The sequence below is a fragment of the Syngnathus acus genome, chromosome 20 (assembly GCF_901709675.1).
Source record: "Syngnathus acus chromosome 20, fSynAcu1.2, whole genome shotgun sequence".
Taxonomy (NCBI): domain Eukaryota; kingdom Metazoa; phylum Chordata; class Actinopteri; order Syngnathiformes; family Syngnathidae; genus Syngnathus; species Syngnathus acus.
In genome coordinates, this window is record NC_051104.1 from 5,188,528 (window position 1) to 5,211,228 (window position 22,701).

A 22,701-nucleotide genomic window follows, 5' to 3' on the forward strand; every position below is an offset into this window, starting at 1 on the left:
GTCGCTGTTATGTGATGTCATTGTCGTTTTTAAACAAACTTAGTCTTTCCATCATTTAGCCATGTTTAACTAAACTAACTTCAGACTACTAAAACAAGAATGGGCATGGATGACCCGCAACTATTTTTTGTGACAAGGGGAGCATCAATTCATGCATGCAAAAGCTGACCCACATTCTGTTGTGTTCAATGCAATATATTCTATGTGCCTGTATGAAGTCCTGACAACGTCTGGATGTTCTTCTGAAGACGTGCCAGATGGTCTTCTGGGAATCTCTCCACAGCCAGTGAAGTCAATCAGATGGATTCTGCCCATGGCGTGACGCAACAACAGTGGAAATCGTACCATAATAAAATGCAAAATAATGAAGGCTGTGCAAATGTTATTACAGTATGTGATTTAAAAGCCACATCTGTGCCGACCAATTCAAACATGTAATCGGTATTTCAGTCTGTGCTGTGATGATGAGTCGAAGGATGAAGGATTACAAGATCCTCTGTCGATCTCAATCTGCCTTTGGTGCAATGATGGGACCCTTCGACCACTAGCTTAATATCCATATTTGTAAAATGTAGGCAAATATTTTATTTTATTTAACAGTCCATATATTGGACACTCTTTAAAAAGATGATTGCTATTATGTAAAATGTAGACCGATTTTTCCTTTTCGTTTCCTATCAAAACAATCAAAGTGCAATCAAAAACTAAACTGACTTTAGCTGTTACTCAACACTGCAATTCCTTCTAAACCTTTCCACTCCCACTTCTCGTCATCCAACTGTTCTGCCAGCTGTCTATTTTGGACGTAACAGGCATTCAAGTGATTACTGTCTGAGTGGCCTCTTGGAGTCCTGCCAGAATATTTTCACTTGAGAGGTTTTGGAGAGCAGGAAAGTAAATGTCAGGCTGCCAACATTGTTCAGTGGTAAGCTAAAAATTCGGATGTTGGGATGGTGGTTGATTGGCTTCCCACTGTAATATTTTTTTTTTTAATTAGATATAAGCCATGGACATTTTCATGCATCATTTTTATCAACCTTTCCAACACAAAGGATGCTATTAATAAATTAATTAAACACATTTACTGCATATTAAAGAAGAATTATGATGAATATATTTGAGTGTTATAATATCCATAAAATGTAGGCAAGCCATAATAAAATATTTACTAAACTCTTAGAGTTTTCAACGAGCACATTCTATAGGAAAATGTATATGGTTCAACTCACTAAGAGTGAGGGAATTCATTAGGTATTTAGAATGTTTAAATGCAATAATAAATCTAGTAAATGACGCATCCGATTTTTATAGCGCTCTCTGGAAATTGCTTTAAAAGTGCAGCGTATTTATGTAAACAAACTATTTGCCTTTCTTATTACCTACAAATTTGATCAACTCCATAACGATCAATATCAATCAAAATGCTGGCTTTGTGAGCATCGAATTTGGCGAACAAAATAAAAAGACCAACAATCCAGTTTGTGCGCGTGTGACGTCACGGCAAAACGGACGCACTTTGGGTAGTAGGCGGATGATTGACAGCAACCCGGCCGGCACTGTTGTCCAATGAGGGGATGCGGAGGGCGTTACGTGTGCACTGTAATCAAACCCTCCGATCAACTCGTGGTGATCGTGCATGTTGTTAACTGCTCTTACCATTTGCGTGCCTTTCTCCCCTCAAACGGGGGTGCAAAACAAGGCGACAAAAGTGCAGCAGCATGGGCGACAGGTTCGTTGTCGTCCCGGTTGACGGGGGAGGAGATGCAGCCGAGCACTCGGGCTCGGTTGTGGCCCAAACGACACGGCTCACCGGTGGCGATGGCGGGGAGGAGGAACCCGAAGTGGAGGAGGACCCGGTGTTCGAACCGCAGGATCCCAATGTCGCTGTGCCCATTCTGAAGTACAACAGGGAACCTAACAAATACGGTGAGTCAGCCGAGCTGTCAGTGCAGTGTCCCACTTCTTATCTCTTCTAACCACTCAAGGATTAGTCGTGCGCTTTTCACTCAGACGCTGTTTATCTTTTTGCATTGTGGGATGAAAAGTGTTATGACAGACGTCGGAGTTTGAGCAGAGTTGCTTAGAATATTCTCATAATATTCGGAACTTTTGTTTTTTTTAAGTATGAAATTATTGCAAAGAACTGTTTGCCATGGATTGTATCACAAAACAAAACAGAAAGCAAATCACACTGTCACAAGCCCCAGCTGACATTGGATTAAAAAAAAAAAAAAAGCTGCAGAGCTCCAGTTGTATAATGTCAGTGAAGTATTTTCAATGTTCACACCATTAAATATTGGACTCATGCGATTTGTTGAGAGTCATTTAATAGAAACAAGATTGAATCAATAAGATCTATTAATTAAAAGTGGAAAAAAAATTCACGATGAGGCTTGAAAACGAATGTCTATGGGAAGCTTGTCTAAAAAATTGTTGTTAATAGGATGCAGTGATTTTGAGGAAGTTGAAACGGTTTATAAAAGGGCACTATTGACTAAAGAAGAGTGGCAATTTTGTTTATACGACCCGGAATTGATTTCTTCTGCTTTTCTCTGTTGCGGATAAATAAATTGTAATTGTCAGAAAATTGTGATGATTAAAAATGTCTCTCAATTGAAATTAATCAATCTGAAAATCTTTAAAAAAAAAATACAATATATATAATATCTTTCACTACATTTTGGGACAGCACAACCCCAGCTCATTTAAGTTGATTAAGTTTTCAGCTCAGACTAGTGATAATGAAGAAAAAGTTCATGCACATAATTTACTCAAAGATAAACAGTTTCAGTTTTCAACCAGAACACAGCATATGTCAGAACATGTGTACATTTCCTGTTACCATTCAAGCACATTGTGTTCTAACTTCCCTATATCCAGCTGTAAGACTCGAACTGACAGAAGTTTACGATGTAAATTTTTAAATAGCCGGGCGAAAATATCACTTCATTTGTGGCGTTGACACATCAAGTGTTGATATTCTAAATTCAGTTCATGACCACTGCGGATTGCAGACCATTAATGTCCATCGTTGCCTCAAGTACGCATTAAGTGTTCTGTATGCGGACGACCCCTGAGCAAAGATATTGGAGTCCTCAGGGAAGAATAATTAATCCAAGAGACGATTGTGTTATATGATCAAACTAGCTAATCTTGGGATATGCAAGTTATGTAACGATGCAATTAAAGCTGCACATGCGTGTGTATTCCTTTTTTGAAAAGGCATGCACCTTGGGTGTCATGTGCTGACCTCTACTTTATTTGGAGTCGAGCAGTCAGCGCAGCAACTGGGCCCTGGCCTCCATTTTATCTGCTTGTGCGGCCCAATTTTTTTTAGTCCCTCATGAAAGCAGTGTTTTTACTTTGAACATTATTGACCATCAATCAATTTTCATTGTTGTTTTTTTTAATCACTATAAAATGTCAAAGAAAACAAAAATAATTGCTAAATAAACAATAATCGGGGGGGAAATTTATTTAATACACAAATAAAATTGTATCTGTTTAATCGATTAATCGATGGAAAAATCGATAGAATAATCGTTTCTAAAAATATTCGATAGCTCTACTCTCATCCAATGATCAAAGACATTTTAATGTTTGAAAATTGATTCATGAGGTGGGGCCATTGTGAAAACAGATGGTCGGTGTACTTTGTTCGTTTGAAGTAATATAAGAATGCTAATTAGATCAGAATGCTGGTAATCAGTGTAAACATTTGGCAGCGGCCAAAGTTGTAATATATCCTCACACACAATAATTCTTCTGGATCACAATCTTATTATAGTGCCACCAAACCAGAGGGAGAGAGAGGGTATAAAATAAGGTATAAATACACTGTCCCGTAATAACTGCAAACGTGATTAATCCTTTCAGGCTTTGTACAGTTTGCAGCATGTCGAAATAGAAATTCAAAATAGGAGCAGTAAGAGTTCCCAGGCCATTTCGTCAGTCAGTATCAGATGTCAGAAATGTGTAGAGACGCGTCTCATGTTCTGCTTGTGTCTGGATGAAGAGGTAGTAAGTCTGGAGCTGCTCAAATGGGTGTGGTGAAGTCAGATCACCATCAGCTGGGATAGGTTCCAGCTCAAGCACGACACTGAAAAGACTTTTCGCTGATCATTTGTGTAAATATACATATAATTTACCATGGCTAAACACTTATAAGTAAACAGTGTGTTGGTTGTTTTTGCAAGAAGAGAACTGGCAGTTGTCTATTTGGCTTGTTATGCTTGTATACAAGCTCCTTTTTCATTAGCCATCCGTGGAACTTTTTTTTTTTTCTAGCTCAACTAAAAGGCTCAGTCACCTTTTCCCAGTCTGGGATTTGGAAACTCTGACAGTGTCTACTGTTATGCCATGTAAAGTCTGTCAGGGCTGGAAGATCTTTAGATTCTCCAAGTCTGGCGTGCAGATATATCATGTGCTCTATATGCCTAGTAGGTTTCCTGTTAGGCTAGTCAGCCCACAAATTATTTTCTTTATATAGTCATGTCATAGTGAGAGTGCAGGTTGCAGTATTTCCACGAGTGTTCACAAGAGGGCAACAAAGTATCATACTAGCTAAACAGCATGGCGCATGAGATAATCACAGCAGAAGCTCAAGAATTGGAATTTAAATTTCAACTAGCACGTTAAATGATTTTAGAATCAACTATGATGTTAGACCAAATGATATTTATAAAATCTCCTTCTCTTGGGCAAAGATTGGTAATTTAAGTAATAGGCCTCTAAAATCAAAACTAATTAATTTTAGCCTTTGTATTCATACCATCTTAACCTTTCTATACTAAATAAATATTCCAGACACGATGACACAAATTTAGAAGATGACCGACTGGCTGACACATAAAAGTACACGACTGCTATGTTGTAACCTCATTTCTAAATATAGATTTTGTTCCCCCTGGCCTTGCCGTATTGACTGAGTAGAGGTAGTCGGAGTGTCTGGCCACTTAGACAGTTACAGCACGACTCATATGAGGTAAGTGCTGTCCAGAGATGAAACAGACATCATGGAAATTAGCAATATATTTGCAAAATCATTTCCAGATGCCCCGTCCATACAAATGTTGAAGTCCTTTGTGAGCCTATTTGTGCCTTTAGTAAATCTCTGCCTGTTGATTTATGGCTTAAGTCTTAAAAGCTTTGTAATGTGCTGAAATACCATCGACTTCACTGAAGAGGAAGACTGAGTAGGAAGCAAGACTGAAGAGGAAGCAATTTTCGGAATAAACATGTCGGATCGTCTAATCCTCGGTCTCCGGTCATTTCGAACAAAGAAGTGGGATTAACTGTAAATTTATCACTTCCAGTCTGCTAATTTCCTTCGCTAGTTTTTGTAGCTTCCACCCTTCTGTTGGCTTCATCGATCTAATAAGTCATCATCCTCAGGGAATAAGGAGGAAAAGGGCGTTGCTTGTTCCTGATGTCCAACTTCAGCCAAAAGCAAAAATCTATTTTTCCACTCTTTCACATGACATACCTTAAGCTGGTTTGTATCACACAATGTTTTTTGGTTACTTAATGGGGAAACTCAAGATAAAAAAAAAATATCTCACTCTGTACCCTTAAGCAAATGTGTGATTGTCAGCTGATGACTTTTAATCTGAGCATACCAAGCAACACGGCCAGATGAAATAGAGAAATTACAGGTGGAATCAACATTTGACCTCCACACGTTTTAGCACAAATGTAGTTTGCGGGCTTCCTAATTGGAAAGCGGTCTAGGAAATGGATAGATGCATTAACTTCTAGCCATGATCATTAGAACCACTTAAATTGACCCAACCCGCCATTTTAATCCATGTGGAGTCAAATAACACTGCATAGGAAGTGAGGAAACATTATCTTCAATGTGTGTCCGTCCTTGTGAAGGAAATCTCCCACTGTGGAACACTCTGGACTTTCTTCTCTGTGAACAAAAGCTGACATTACTGGCTGTTGCCCTCAGGCACAGGAAAAAAAAAAAAAAAAATCACAGACATGCTCCCATACACACATGCGTTTCATGTTTTTTTTTGCTTGTGTTTAGGTACTGCCCCCTATAGGGGCGGGGTCAATCCTGGTCTTCCTTATTTGGATAAAGGGGTTGTGGATTTCACGGTACAGAGCAGTCTCCTAGTGATAGACGCAAAACTTTTGAAGAAACCTTAGTGTAATCAAGCTGGGAAAAAAACATTGAAAGGAAAAAAGAAAAGGTCAAAGTGAAAACAGCTGGACGGTTGAAGGGAGTGGACCAGCGAGACGCAGAGACGGAGATAAGGCTGTGGCAACAGGGAGACATTGAGAGGAAGCACATGGTGTAAAATGCCGACTAGTTTCACTGTGGTCCCCGTGAAGGACAACTCGGAAAAGGCAAAAGAGAGGATTGAAGAGGAGGATGGCAATGACAACAATGAGTTGGAAGAGAATCAGGACACTGCAGGTGAGAGCAGATCTTTTCTTTTTGCATCTTTGGAATGCAGGATGGGTAGAAATGAGGTCAACGAGTCATTTTCTCCTTGACATCAGATCCAGGTTCACTCAGGATAAGAAATGAATCCATGTTGTGTAAACAACTTATCAAAACCTTCGTGTCTTGTCTAGTCACATTCCAAACCTTCAGAGTGAAAACAAAAGATTCACATCAACATTTTCAAATCTAGCCCTCAAATTAGGCACAGATCGAGTTAGAACGGAGCTGAAGTAAGATTTTCAAGCTGGGTAAATCAGAAGCCCGCAATTACGACTTCCCGCTGTTTGGGATTTTTTCAGACTCTAGGTTAGAGCTCAGTATTTTCTTGTGACCATACAGAGTCGAGATATCGTAACATCCAAGGGAGTGTCTGAAATCACCTTGTTGCCTCTCGAGAATTAGTGAAGGGTGGAACATTTCTTTTAATCGCTGTTTCTGCTATTGATTATCCCGCTGGCTGGCTTCCCGTTGGCCGAGTAGGGGGAGGCGAGACACCACCCTCATGATGCAGAGCATGGACAGTTCTTCCAGTCGTACTTCTTCCCCCATTGTTCCACTTTTGGACATTGTACCCATTGATCTTCTTGAAAATGACATTACCCAGAAAGGGTGGGAAGCGTTGATAGTTTGACATGTGGTGGATGGTAAATAAAGTCATCAAGTACATTTCAGTAGGTCGAAAAAACTTGCCCTTGAAAATAAAATCACTCCTTCAGACCCCTCATGCCAAAGTTCCTCTATCACCGGACCATCTGCTTTTGAGTCAAGTTTCCTGTTTATTGCTTAACCAAATCTGGTTCTGTTTAACACTGGACAATGCAAACTTCAGTCTTAACAAAGAACACATTACATCAGCTTAAACCTGGTCATGTACAGTCTAATGCTGCGCAAACGTTTTCTTTCTGGTAAAGACTGGGAAAGTCCCTTTTCCATTGACGTGGAATTCAGTTCCAGCATAATGTGACTTTTTTTTACAGGCATGACTTACTCCATTGGCTGAGGAAGAACATCAACTAATACCGTTGTATGCCGTAGGTTTTGTAAATAACAAATTCATGTAAGATTCATGAAAAACATGATTTCAAAAAAGGCACGATGGTACATAAAGATCATTCGTTTTTACATGACTTGTCACGAGCAGCATTAAAGAAAAAAAAAAAAATCCAAAAGTCAGACTGTTCAGCTCGTTCTGCCTGCTACTTCCTGTTTCCATTTCACAGATCTCTTCCTCCCTACCGGCTCCCTTCTGTCAATATGCTCATGTGTGATAAGACCCGCACAGACTGTTTAGAGCTTTTGTAAATTTCTCCTTTTATTTCTCTATCTACTGATCTTTGCGGAAGGCCCTTTTGGAATCTACCTTTTCATCCATGGCTTCTGTAATTTCTTACATCTTTAAATTTCCACTGAACCTAAACACCCCCCAAGAGACACCACCAGCGATAAACTGTGGCGAGCGTTACGTAACCGACTGTTGTTTGCTTTCGGGTTTAAGGGCCGAGGATATCATTGAGTGGAACGTACAAACACATGCGTTGCACTCACACACACTGAAATTGCAGCCATATGACATGAAACCATGTGGAGCTTGATTAAATCCTTCTTACTGAATGATTTGATAGCCCCTTTCTAAAAGCTAAAGCCATCGGCTGATTCCTTCAGCAGATGTTTACTGCTCACACAGACTGATGAGGAAGTAGACATTTTGTGAATTCATGTAACGCAAAGTTAATTATCTATGTTAACGCATCATATCGAAAGCTGCGTTCATGTACAGTAGAAGGCCTCGGGGTCATGGCTCAGTTTCTCATCTTGAAAAGAAGCCAATGTGCCCCAGCATGGAGTGACACACGTCAACATTTGCGGAGCCAGGACTTGCTCTGCGCTGTAGCTCCGGCGTGGCTTGTGTGTTTTATAAAAAGTTCAGGATTAGCCTAATCTGGTTAAGTGATTTGAGTCCACTTCACATGCTCTTAGGCAGACAGATTAATGAGCAGCTAAAACAAAAGTAGGGTCATAGAGCAAGAGCTGCGACTTCCTGGAGTAGCCTACCTGAAGTCTCTTCAGCCAAAAAACAGTTTTGGCTAGCGACACTTCGAACCGAACTATTGCGTTAATGTCCTGCAAATGTTTTCTTTCGGAATCGGCATCATAATCGAGTAATGATCGTCGTTGAGACAAATTGGAGTGCAGTTGATGAATGTTCTTCAGGTAGCCCTCGGTTGAATTCCTCTGTCCCTCCATCCCTTCCTGTCCTGACACTTTTGCTTTTTCATAAGCCTTCCGCTTCCCTCGCTTTCTTTGCTCCTCCCATTCACTTTGAGTCGAAGGGATCAGAAGCTCAGGGAGGCAAAACACGTGGGCCGCGCATGCCCGGTTTGGATGGGAGGGTAACGGGCGCTTTGTGAGCCATGGCTGTCGCTGCCATCGTCATCACAGGCCACTTTTCACACACACGCACATACCCAGTCACAGAAATAGCTGATCCTCACATTATCCACACAGCACAGGCAGCATTCCTGACTTCTGCACTTCACAAACAATATCGCTATACTTTGGACCCCCTATTACTGGAGTTCCGCAGGGACCACTGTTAGGACCCCCTCCTCTCGTGAACCTTTTTAAACCCTGCTCCTGAAAATGGAGCAGAGGGGAGGCTCTCGTCGGAGGGGTGAGTTGAAGAAGTTTTCATTTATGCTGCATTTTGGATTTAGTGATACGTTGATCGGCTTTTGGTTTCATGATTCGGCTTTCGATTATTGTCAAAACCAAAATATATTTGAAATGTAAGTAGCTTGTTCTCTCAAATGATGAAACAATAATAATAACAAATAAAATATTTAGTAATGCTGCTGACAAATAGACAATGTCTAAAAAGTTGTTTGTGTTCTTTTTGAGCTTTTATTCGTCGTTTTGAGCTTTGACTGTCAATTCACCTGTAAATTGTGTCTTAAAGCTTCTAGACTAACTTTACACCAAATATTTGTTAGAATCTCAAGGTTAGGAATCTTTCATTGATGATCTAAAACATCTTTTACTTCGAGACCACACAATGCTATTATTTTGTAAACATTTCTATTATGCTGACACCAAGGTTGAGATAACTCCTCCCTTTAGCTTGATTCTGTTGGAAATGTTTTTTTTTTTTTATAGTTGACAACATCTGGGAGTTGTGATGTCTCCGATATGCTATTTCGTCACTCCCCTATGTTTGTAGAGTGCGCCTTGAGTTAACTCTGGAAACGTTAGGCAGCTTAGGCAGCATCACTGTGCACGGCTTAGCCGATATAAATAGGATGCCTGGTCATTTATTACCACAGTGACTAGAGAAGCCAACCTAACCATTAGCTGATCTTCAATGTTCTCGCTAACTCATGACGAAATCAGTAAGCATTGAGCTAATGGATTCTTCTTCTTGGCCTGAGCTATCCAATGCCTGTTATAATCAGAAATGTTTCAACGTCATCATGTAATGCAAAAAATAAACAACAAAAATTGTATTTTGTAGCTTTTTTACGTAGTCTAGTTCCCCCATGCAATACTAAATCAGTTTGCAAGGCTTGCTAGGTCACCAGGACTGTTGCATGGCTTCTCATCGTGCAGTGTGTTTGCAAGTTCCCGACGGTATGAAAGCACCCTGAATGCACCATATTGCTTTTTCAGCAAGCATGTGACGTCATTGTTTTTCTGCACTCCCCTGATTACTGTGAAACTCAAAACAATGACAAAAATCATCCATAGCTTGCTTATTTTCTTATTTATTTTAATTGTTGTTAATTCTCAGTTTGCTTTTTTAATGTGGTATAGCATTAACTGTGGTATTTGTGCTCCACTGATTTGTTGATGCTAGCCCGTTTGCTGAGCTCCTATTACAGTTGTTAGTGCAGCACAAGGTCACTGGAATAGTTATTGACAGGGAAGCGGAACCATGTTGATACTTTTTGGTATGCTAAGCAAAAAAGGTTAAATGATTAGTGTGTCATATTACAAATGTGCCACGAAATCATTTGAGAGCTGCAGGATATTGATTTTTAAAAATGTTGCATTGTACAACGTCATCGAGCACTGCTGCAAAGGGCCGTCGGGTGCAAGGACATAGTGACTTTCGCTGTGATTACACCAGACTAAGCCATAGTGCAAGCCTCTTATTCAGCGTGCATCTGCATCAAAGAGTAAAAGATACCCATTAAATCCTTGCTGTCAGACTTTTGGAGGCGGCTCATCTATTTGAAACCGCATATGGTTACGTTAGTTGATGCACTTGTTAGGTTTAAGTCATTTTAGTGATTTTAGTGATACATTATCTTGTAAAAATGATATTTTATTTTATTTATCCATCATCCATTTTTATATACCACTTGGGTGTAGTTTCCAAGCATATACATTTAAAAGTACTAATTATATAAAAGAATACAGAATGCATATTTTTTTTGGTAGCATGTTATTGTTTGCAAAATAATAATAAGGCAAAAACAATTTCAGCTATACAGCGGGTGGTTTCGATGCTTCGCCATTTAAAATGTTCGTGGTCAGTTTGGATGACATATTATGTGGGTAATTGTTTGAGTGCCGATCTATCCGTTCCCATCATCCTCTTCAATAATGTTGCACTTTGTTTTTCATCTTTGTGGTTACATCCACTTTACTCATTTAATTTTTTACTTCCCCATTAAATGTGAATCATCAACGTGCTGGAAAATAGATGATCATTTTTTTGTATGTAAATTTGCTCTTTTAAGAGATTATTATCCCGAGTGATGGCAATGGGAGGCTTGTTATGAATCTCTTTACTCTTTGCCACACATGCCCAAATAGTGCCCCTAAAGACAAAACTGTTTTGCGTTTCCGCAGGTGACGGTGTCCCAAAGGAAAATAGTCCCTTCATCAACAACACAGACAATGACAAAAGCAACAGTTACGATGGCACCAACATGGCACTTTTTGAGGTAAGCAAAATATTTATTTCCGTTGAAACAATTTTACAATTTTAACTATTAATGCGCTTCTTTACCTGGAGATGTTTATCCAGCCGAGGTTCTGCCAAGTACTTTGCTCTGCCATTTGGCTAACCTGATCACTGGACTTTGTATCGACTTAATGAAAAGACGTAACCTTCACGTCATGAATCCTTCATGTGAAGTGTTTTCTCTGTTCATTTTATGCATGTTAAATCCCATTTTTTCTGATTACAGGAGGAGATGGACAGCAACCCAATGGTGTCATCACTTCTTGATAAACTTGCCAACTACACAAATCTCACCCAGGGAGCCCAGGAACACGAGGAGGCCGATGACGATGAGGGCTCCAAAAAAAAAGCTGTCAAAGTAAATAAAGATGATTATTGGCTATATTATAAACGGACTGACCTTTTTTTTTTTTTTTAAATATTTTCCTGGTTTCAAGGTTGTATGTATTGTCTGACCTTTTTTTCTCTCTCTCTTTAGAGTCCTCAAATGGGAACCTTCATGGGCGTCTATCTCCCCTGCCTCCAGAACATTCTGGGGGTGATCCTTTTCCTTCGCCTTACCTGGATTGTCGGCACGGCCGGCATTTTAGAATCTTTGGCTATTGTTGGCTTGTGCTGCTCATGCGTGAGTATTCAACCAAAATTGTTTCATCTGCAACGTTGGTGCATGAGAATCGTTCACTTTTCTTTTCAATGCTTGTGTTTTTTGTACACAAAACAATTTCAAAATATTTGACCGGCAGTGTAAAAGGCTACAAAATAAACTCACAATATGGCCTCACTCTTAACATTTGTATTTTATAAAGAGATTTGGAGTAGTCACATGCATGATTATATAAATTCATGAGTGTGTGTGTTGATGTCTATCCGTGTGCCATAATGAAGGACCAACCTTTATGCTCCCCCGCGCTTAACGCATAATCCCTCCATCTGCAAAGTGTCAGAAATACTGCGATGCGCACTCTCACACACTTGCGGATATTTCCCAATCCCGCTGCGGACAATGGATTACTTTCAGATTAATCAAGGGAAAGTACATGCAGAAACCTCGGGTCCGATCTCAACCAAATGCTTTTTGTTTTTCTTATTTATTTTATTTTATTTTATTTATTTGAATAGGGAAAATGCACATTAATGAACATCAGTATAAAAACAAATGTAAATACGTCGGATTTTAACTACAAAACTAATTTTCGTATCAGGTTATACATAATGTGAGACTTGGCTCGGATTATTTTTATCAAACGTCTCATTACGTTTCTTCGAGGTATCTTAAGTATTCCTGGTAGAGAGCAAGTCCAAGTTGGATAGCTGCTTTGGATTTAAGAGGAAGTGAACGGTAAAATTATCAACTAATTGGCTTTACTCCAGCTTGTCTGACGTTTTAAACCGGATGCTCGACCAAGAGCCGGAGGTTTATTGTGGTCACAGAGGGTCACGCCTTCCATCTTGCCGGCCCTGCTCAGGTCCTCCTTGCTCTCTTTCGCCACTTTTTATTTTCCCTGATCACGTGTTCATCTCTATTATGAAGTAAATTTGACCTCCATGTGTCTGCTATCCTTCCTCTTATTGAGAAGAAAATTTCAGCTCCACAATTTCTCGCAAACGCTTATATCCATTACCAATCCAAGAGATTTGGAGCATAAGCCTTGAAGATGTATTTTAACAGACTAAATGATGGTTTAACCCACCCAAAGACTCTACTTTTTGTTTTTTATATAATGAAGCCAGCATTGACAGCATCAAGTTGACAGTTAAAAATTATTTTTACACGTGTCGCAAATGACCGCAGTTCAGTCATGCCCAAACAAAGTAGCAATAAATGTTGATGTTTTAAACGGAGTGGTTACAAGAATTGTACCATTTATAATTAATTTGAGGTTTTGCTCCTTACAGACGATGCTGACAGCCATATCCATGAGTGCAATTGCTACAAATGGCGTTGTGCCAGGTATGATGCTAACTCATTTATTAATAATCAGGAGTTTAAGATGATTTCTAACTTCCTTTTTTTTTTCTTTCACAGCGGGAGGATCCTACTATATGATTTCCAGATCACTCGGCCCTGAGTTTGGTGGAGCTGTAGGTCTCTGTTTCTACCTGGGTACAACTTTTGCGGGCTCCATGTACATCCTGGGTACTATTGAGATTCTATTGGTGAGGAAAGCACGCCCTGCATCCAGTGTCATCAACAATTATTCATTAAAACATGTCTTCTCTTCCCGTTCAGACCTACATTGTGCCTAAGGCGGCCATCTTTGTGGCAGAAAAGAAGGAGGATGAAGGTGAAGCCCTCCTGAATAACATGCGCGTCTACGGTACGTGCTGCCTTACACTGATGTCCGTGGTTGTCTTCGTGGGAGTCAAATATGTCAACAAACTCGCCCTGGTCTTCCTGGCTTGCGTCATACTCTCCATCCTTGCCATCTACGCCGGAGTCATTAAGACTATCTTCGAGCCACCCGACTTCCCGTGAGTCATCAGTACAAATGCAGATATCTGTGAGACACATTTATTAAATGAGTTTCGAGTACAGCAAAAAAAATAATCAAATGTCAGAAAAGTACGTTTACCCATTGACGTTCTCCTGCTCGTAGTGTTTGCATGTTGGGGAACCGCACCTTGCAGAACCAGAACTTTGACAAGTGTCTTAAAGTGGACACGATCGGTAATTTGACTACAACCACCCAGTTGTATAAGCTCTTCTGTAACGGACCCGAATCCAATGCTACCTGCAATGAGTATTTCCTCAACAACAACGTGACCCAGATTCAAGGAATCCCTGGACTTATCAGTGGAGTTATTTCAGGTTTGAACAAAAACATGAACTCATTCACTACCATTGACGGCTATAGATGTCAATTTTAACTGGGCTGGCAAGGAATGAGTAGAAATACTAGCGAAGCCAATGAAATTCTGTTTCTCTGACCATTTCAGAAAATATGTGGTCGGAATATGGCCCGCTGGGTATGTTGGTTGAAAACAAGAAGTTGTCTTCTGTCGGAGGAAGTGATCCCACTCAGGACATCTATCTTCCCTATGTGGTCAATGATATTGCCTCCTTCTTTACTCTGCTTGTTGGGATCTACTTCCCTTCTGTCACTGGTGAGAGTGTTTTTTTTTTAATAAGCGGAGTTCAGAATTGGGATTTGTGTTTTTACAAGTTTTTGTGACCCTTCAGGTATCATGGCCGGTTCTAATCGATCAGGTGATTTGCGGGATGCCCAAAGGTCCATCCCAGTTGGAACCATCCTGGCTATATTTACCACCTCGATCATATGTATCCTTTTATTTGTAACTCTGTCAATGAGCACTTGGAAACACAATCACACTGTGACACAGTAAATTCATGGAAGGATTACATCACCAAGTATAATTTGTTTAAATACCACTGGACTCTGGAACAGTTGTGTGTTTTGCCTTTCGACATTGCTCAAATGATTTTCCTTAAAGGTTTGCATCAGATTTCACCTGTGTGGTGCTATTTGGTGCTTGCATCGAGGGTGTGTTACTTCGAGACAAGTAAGTCTCTACACACATTGCAATATTCGGCACATATTTTAAAAATCTACTGATTAGAGTCATTTATTTGACTTGCGTGTTCTGCGTTTCGTCATTCTCTGTTTTTCTTGAGACGTGGAGCTTTGTATTCATGAGGTTTCAATCTAGGGTTCAAATTGAGGTCATGAGGCATAATTGCAAAAAGAGGAGCAATGTTGGCAGCTTTTCTCTAAACTAATGTTAAAAAAAGTGGAGTAAAGTTCAAATTGTCAACTGGTATTTGGAATACTGCCAGCAAGCCATTCCTACACATTATCCACATTTTTCCCCCAGGTTCGGCGACTCTGTTAAAGGCAACCTTGTTATCGGCACGCTGTCATGGCCTTCACCTTGGGTCATTGTGATCGGCTCCTTCTTCTCCTGCTGCGGCGCGGGACTCCAGAGTCTGACCGGCGCCCCCCGCCTCCTGCAAGCCATCGCACGAGACGGCATAGTACCTTTTTTACAGGCAAGACACGGACGACTCCATATACGGTCAAAGCAGATCATGCTTTCGCCTTGACAAATTCCTCTGTGCTGTTTAGGTTTTTGGTCACGGAAAGGCCAATGGAGAACCGACTTGGGCTCTCTTACTAACCGGTGCGATCTGTGAGATTGGAATTCTCATCGCCTCGTTAGACGCCGTGGCTCCGATACTCTCCATGTGGGTATCGCTTTCCCTAATAGATCATAAAATGTCAATCAAGACGACATATCAATTAGTATATTTTTATTTTATATTTATTATATTTCATATTTATATTTACTTTATTTATATTATATTTTATATTTATGAATTATTTTATATATATATTTTTCTAATATTTTATTTTACAGGTTTTTCCTTATGTGCTACCTGTTTGTCAACTTGGCCTGCGCACTTCAGACTTTACTGCGAACACCAAACTGGAGACCACGTTTCAAATATTACCACTGGTAAGTCCAACTATGTTCCTTTCATTCACATTCATCTCCATTAAGATTAATTCCGCAGCAAAGCTTGCAGAAAATTCCAGCCAACGCCTTTGAATTTCATCACTTTACTCCATTTTTAAGCCTCTCAGCTGTCCATGACAAGCATGACGCCGTTCTATAAATAGATGGATTTTGTAATTAGTAGATGAGAGTTGTTAATTGGTTTTTTTTTTTTTTCCTTCTTCTACAGGGCTCTGTCTTTTCTGGGAATGAGCTTGTGTTTGGCTCTCATGTTCATTTCATCCTGGTATTATGCCATTGTTGCCATGGTCATCGCTGGCTGCATCTACAAATACATTGAATACAGAGGGTGGGAGTGACTTCATATAAAAGTGCTCTGCAAAACAAAAATCAAACTTTAATCGTGTTCCATTATTTGTGCGCTTTATTAGGGCAGAGAAGGAATGGGGCGACGGTATCCGCGGCCTTTCGCTCAACGCGGCCCGTTTCGCCCTCATTCGTCTCGAGGAGGCTCCTCCACACACCAAGAACTGGAGGTACAGGCTGTCACACTGTGGCGTCTGATTCTGTTCTAGACCGCGGTAAACCAAATCCAGACAAGAATAGACCCAGAGTGGATTTCAGTAATGTGATTCTTCAATAATTCAATAGACTAATTTGATTAACCTTCATACAGACCTGTGCCGGCGTGCAGGCTGAAATCATTCCATAGCAAATTCTGAACTTGGATGAAACCTCGCTTCCTTTTATCAACGGGTGTGTCCGATTAATTTAGCCCGGCTTGTTTACGTATTTTTTTTATTTGTAAATCCAGGCCTCAGTGTTTGGTGCTGCTGAATTTGGACTCGGACCAAGCGGTCAAGCATCCTCGCCTGCTCTCGTTCACCTCTCAGCTGAAGGCTGGGAAAGGTCTAACCATAGTGGGAAATGTATTGGAAGGAACTTTTCTCACCAAAGATGCTGAAGCAAAGAAGGCCGAGCAGGTATGAGAGAAAAACACAGCTAAAGACGCATAGACAGTGTGCCTAAATCTTTTTACTGCATTTCTCTCCAGAATATAAAGTCATCCATGACAGCGGAGCGGACCAAGGGCTTCTGCCATGTTGTCGTTTCTTCCAACCTCAGAGACGGCGTCTCTCATCTTATTCAGTCAGCCGGGCTGGGAGGCATGAAGCACAACACGGTCTTAATGGCCTGGCCGGGAACTTGGAAGCAGTCCAATGACACGCAGTCGTGGAAGAATTTCATAGGTGAAGAACCAGACAATAAAAATTAGTATAGCATTGTCGGAAGCTCACCTGCTCTCATGATTCTACAGAGACGATACGAGAGACCACATCTGCCCATCAGGCCTTGCTCGTAGCGAAAAACGTGGACAGCTTCCCCACCAACCAAGAGCGCTTGGGTGAGGGAACCATTGATGTGTGGTGGGTGGTCCACGATGGAGGCCTGTTGATGCTTCTTCCTTTCCTGCTACGACAGCACAAGGTCGGTCAATTATTCCGCTAGCATAACTGCCAAATGCTAGTGGGACATGTGTTTCTACTTTTACGACTCTCTCTCAGGTGTGGAGAAAGTGCAAGATGCGCATTTTCACCGTGGCCCAGATGGATGACAACAGCATACAGATGAAGAAAGATCTCCAGACGTTCCTTTACCACCTGCGGTTGAACGCCGAAGTTGAAGTGGTGGAAATGGTAAGGCTTTTGGAAACGTAACGCTGAAATTGTGACTGATGTTGCTCTTTTTGTGTGCAGCATGATAATGACATCTCAGCCTTCACCTATGAGAAGACGCTCGTGATGGAGCAAAGGTCTCAGATGCTGAAACAGATGCAGCTCTCCAAGACCGAAAGGGAACGAGAGGTACTGACCCCACTGTCGCTTTTTTTTTTTCTCCGTTTACTGTTTTCTGAGTGCTCTCTGACTTTTTGGGGAATTGTTCAAAGATCATCTAAATCTAGTCTCGAAAAACCAAACTAAGGTCTCCATCGTGGCGATCCACTCATTGACGGTTGGTCCCATTTGCTTTTTACCCGCAATCACCTTTCGGGGCTACAACTCAGATTCAGAGTATCACTGACGAATCACGTAACTCAATCCGGAGGAAGAACCCAGGTGCTGCCGAGGGCGCAAGCCTCAGCCGGCAGTCCTCTCCCACGGAGGACACGCAGGAGGATGAGGTAGTTTTTGTCACTGTCCCTCACGATGGTGGCCATGGCTTCACAAAGTGTAACGGCAAACATTTAGTATTTAGTTGACAGATTCCATCATCAGCCATGCATGTTCTAAACACAATAGCTGTGTGATGCTTTGTGAATACCAAGCCATCACGCACCAAGAATGCCGCCCCAAGTCCTACATTCAAATGATCCCAGCCCCATTTTATCCTCCACCCACCTGGAAATAAGTTGGAAAAATATTGGTGATTGTGGCCTGTTATTTTGTGTTTTATTCTTTTAGATTGTACGGTGCTCTGGTTTCCTGTTTTTATACCCCGTCGTTCTTCTTTGTGTTTCTCAATATCGTTTTGTGTTTCTTGGGTTCCCATCACGGCGTTCTTTCAACTTTTCATCATTCTCGGACATATTCTTTCTGTCTTTCCGACTCTACCGTCTCTCATCTCTGTCTACTCCAGGCCCAGCTGATCCACGATCGAAACACGGCCTCCCACTCCATGAACGACAAGTCCGAAACGCTCCCTGATCGGGTCCACATGACCTGGACCAAGGAAAAACTTTTCACCGAGCGTAACCGCAACCGCGAGTGCAACTCCAACCTGGCCATGCGAGACCTCTTCAACATGAAGCCGTAAGTTCCATACTACTTTTTTTTTACTCAAATTATTTATTCACCGATACTAAGTCCCGATACCGCTAGTACTTCATACGTCAAATTTCCCCAGAAAATAATGACGTGCATGGCATGAGGATTCAGGCTGCATTGGTGAGCCTGCATGTTTTCGGTCTTAGTGCACGTCTCGCCCCCTTACGTGCACACTAATGCGGACTAACTCGTCGAAGTCATCACACTACTCGTTGGGTGTCAGACGATTCGTCAAGGCGATCCATGTGGGACAGTTAGAAGCTTGTGTGGCTAGCAGTAGCGCTGAATTTAGATGCATCTAAAGGCTGTCTCTGTTCTGTCCCATTTTTCTCCTTCTAGAGAGTGGGGGAGCTTGTAAGTTGCTTTCTATTAGCCCTATTTGTGTGTGTGTGTGTGTGTGTGTGTGTGTGTGTGTGTGTGTGTGTGTGTGTGTGTGTGTGTGTGTGTGTGTGTGTGTGTGTGTGTGTGTGTGTGTGTGTGTGTGTGTGTGTGTGTGTGTGTGTGTGTGTGTGTGTGTGTGTGTGTGTGTGTGTGTGTGTGTGTGTGTGTGTGTGTGTGTGTGTGTGTGTGTGTGTGTGTGTGTGTGTGCGTACGTGTGCCACTTTCGTTGCATGTGGGTTTGTATCCCTTGACTAACTTGCAGATAGCAAAATTGTGCTTTCCATCCAATGCAACGATGAGTTTATTCTTTGAAGATGTGACTAAATGTCAAGCGCATGTTGTTAGAATTTAATAATACAAAATTATTGATTTGATTTTTAATGCCCAGGCCTAAACTGTACGATGGCTCCTGACAATGACTTTTTTTCATGACATTGGAAAGCAGAATTTTGTTAACACGTGTCAACAATTTCATGTAATTTGGTTTAAAAGTTGTTTGCTTGCATTATTCAGCATAGGCTAAGTTTTGATATCAAATTTCAACAATTTTTGCTTGTTTGTCTGCGGCCGACTTTCACTGACATACAGTTGAGGCTTAAAAGTTTTTGGCAGCCATTTTATTTACTGACTTGACAGACAGTAGTAATTAATAAAATATATGAATCTATTTATTTTTGTTATAATGTGACGAGATTTGCAATGTTGGCCCATTTTCAGAACTCTTCATTTTTAAGGAGTTCCTCGATTTAAGTGAAAATTAATGAAACACAAAATTAAAGTTGCAGTTAAAACAAATGACCACAAGTGTGCTTGATGGTGATTACTTTTATGTCTCATACTGTGACGCTTTTGTGTGTCTTCTCTGATTCTGTTTTTTATCAATTTAAACAAGCACTGGGTAAAGTCCTGTACTGTATAAATAAAATGTACGTACTCTTGTTAAACTAGGAACCAGACCAACGTCCGCCGCATGCACACAGCCATCAAACTGAATGAGGTGGTGGTCAACAAGTCACAGGGAGCCCACCTGGTTCTCCTCAACATGCCTGGACCACCCAAGAACCGAGGAGGAGATGAAAACTGTATCCTTTATTTACATCGGGGAAACCGCTCATCTCTGATAACTCACCTATTTGCTGTTTTGTGCTATGTCGAATGTAGAAATGTTGCTCTGGCGCCATCTAGTGGCGTCTATAAGCACTTGCAAACCTCTTTAGGTCGATGTCAGTCACTTGCAGACGGAATTCTATCAAAACAGGTTTGGAATTGTCTATATAGATGCCACCAGGTGGCGCCAAAGCAACAATTTGGCATCACATTCCATATTCTTTCACCATGATTGCATTATCTAAGACCAAACATTCCTTCACTTCTTCTCTCCCAGATATGGAATTCCTCGAGGTTTTACTTGAGGGTCTGAACCGAGTCCTCCTTGTCCGAGGCGGTGGGCGGGAAGTTATAACTATTTACTCTTAGAGAGAGTGGGTAGGAAAAAAACAAAGCTCCCACCCCATTTTGTATATTATGGGCCGCCCCGCCTTGGATATAAATCACCAGGCGTTTATTTTGAAAAGGAGGACGCTTAATCGGGTTAAGATGGAATGGCGGAATCACTAGGGATGGATGGCTAGTCAGCAGGTCCTTGGGAACGGAGATGTTGTGGGCTCATGAGCGAGCGAGCGCAGTGCGCAAAAAAAAATAGAGCATAGACACTTTATCTTTTTCACTCAACTCATGACGAGGTCATTTTGTTTTTTTCAACTTCTTTCCCTCGTTGTTGTCATGTCGTCAACACTCGATGTTGACTGTGATGTTGATCCTTGGAGTGACTTTTACTCCGGGAGGCACAAGAGAATTTTGTGTGCTTGGTGAAATGAAGCTTCATGCTGCAAGCTCTGATTGGTGACCCCGCCCGCCCTTTGCTGGCTTTTGTAAGTTATACATACGCAAACAAACTCAGTTAGAGCTTCTATTCCTTTATTGGATGATGTCATCATTGGCTTTGACTGCATTTTAAACAAAAGCACAAATTGCATCGTACACTGACAAACTTTTGCACTAACTGTAATCTTTAAAGTGTGCGTTGTGGCTAGCTCACGTCAAATCGACACTATTTACCGCTCGTGTAATATTTTTTGGTGCAATTAAATTGTTAGTTAATCAAGCTTTGAGCACCCGACTGAATTAGCATTGTTTAGCTCAGTAGACGTAAGAGCAAGTGCCAAAATAATTTGAAAAGAAACTGTGGAAGTCTTAATGTTTCGCCCTCCCCCAGTCATAAAAATCCATTTATTCTAAAAGTGTTACTCAGCAAATGCAGCTCTCAAAACAAAAGAAAAATACTCCCATGTCATTTATCCCTCCGCAGTTTCTATCAATTAGCAGTATTTTTTTTTTATTATGAAAGTAATAAAAGTTGTACTTTCCTGCAGATGTTGGCTTGAAAATGTTCAACTTTGTCCAGTGATCATTATCACATCTTTGTATGTTTTATTGTGTTTTGTTCGGTTGTTATCGTAATGGTCTAGCCGTAGTTTTTTCTTACGTGAACTGAACTTCTGTTACTTTGTGTGTCTGTTGATTTTTATCAAAAGTGGCAGGAAGAGGAAGTGTGTGTAAATGAAGACAGCTCCATTTTGCAGTACGGCTTTTAGTTTTTTGTTGTTTTTTTAACCCACCAGAAAGGCAACCTTCACTTTTGAAGTAAACAGGGTACATGGTGTTGATTTTGACATTGTTACAGTCTTTCTTTGTCCTGATTAACCTCAAAGAACATTTCTAGTTTTGGAAAATTAAAAATCACTTTATCAATGTTTATTTTTGTTTTTAATTCCATTACTGAGATCAGTGGCACTCACATGTGATCATATCACTTACCTTGATGGTGCAAAAGTTCAACGGGGTGGCAAAGTTGCATTTCACAAGCGAAGAGAGAACTGGGAGGCGACTGGAGAATGTTATCTACCTCAAAGGTGTCAAGAAGGCTTGAAGATAAAAAGAAAATATGTGGAAACACATTGCAGTTTTACTAAGGAGCGAAAAACGGAAGAAGAAGAAAAAAAAGCCTCGGTTGTGTGAGGCGAGTGGCAGAATTGTGTGTTTGTGTGCGTGTATATGTGTGTTCTGAGAAGTGAAGAAACTGGAACAGGAACTCACTTTGTGGGAGCACACGTAGAAACGGTAGCCCTGTAAATTATATTTGTGCCTCTCTGAGTAACTATTAAAAGTGCTGAAATAAATCTGTCAAGTTGTCTGTGGTTTATTCTGCATGAGGTGCAAAGAAATAAAATGGACACTTGTTTGAAAAGCATAAAAAAAAAACAGAACTGGCACATGAGGTGCAGGGAGTAAAACATTGATCATTGAAATTATAAATAAGGGTATTGCAACAGTCGATGTTCCTTGCTGTTTTCCATTCGTCCACTAGAGAGCAGCATTGTGTACAAGTAGTTTTGCTTTTGTGTCAATTGTTTTTGCACTTAGATTGTTGACCAAATCAATAGGGTCCCTGGGTGGCTAAATTGTTTAAAATTGGAAAACTAAAACGCACACAGAAGCTTGATTATGCATTGTTGTAACTGTTGATATTTTCATTA

General features: G+C 40.8%; 1 protein-coding gene across 6 annotated transcripts; it reads left to right on the top strand.

Moving 5' to 3' along the window:
- The first annotated feature begins 1,614 nt into the window (after positions 1 to 1,614).
- On the top strand, positions 1,615 to 22,344 carry slc12a7b (solute carrier family 12 member 7b). 6 transcript variants are annotated; one of them, XM_037279593.1, is made up of 26 exons: positions 1,615 to 1,926; positions 11,309 to 11,403; positions 11,650 to 11,781; positions 11,902 to 12,048; positions 13,320 to 13,374; positions 13,450 to 13,580; positions 13,654 to 13,895; positions 14,021 to 14,232; positions 14,361 to 14,528; positions 14,605 to 14,703; positions 14,888 to 14,945; positions 15,258 to 15,432; positions 15,509 to 15,627; positions 15,801 to 15,899; positions 16,129 to 16,248; positions 16,331 to 16,435; positions 16,714 to 16,882; positions 16,954 to 17,149; positions 17,218 to 17,387; positions 17,465 to 17,596; positions 17,657 to 17,764; positions 17,965 to 18,081; positions 18,537 to 18,709; positions 19,064 to 19,078; positions 20,054 to 20,187; positions 20,490 to 22,344. In XM_037279593.1, the coding sequence occupies exons 1-26, from the start codon at positions 1,719 to 1,721 to the stop codon at positions 20,579 to 20,581; spliced, it is 3,471 nt and encodes a 1,156-aa protein (XP_037135488.1). In that variant the 5' UTR covers positions 1,615 to 1,718; the 3' UTR covers positions 20,582 to 22,344. The 6 variants fall into 6 exon arrangements, with proteins under 6 accessions (XP_037135488.1, XP_037135489.1, XP_037135492.1 ...); XM_037279595.1 differs by lacking the exon at positions 1,615 to 1,926 and adding an exon at positions 6,074 to 6,427; XM_037279594.1 differs by lacking the exon at positions 19,064 to 19,078.
- Positions 22,345 to 22,701: the final 357 nt, after the last annotated feature.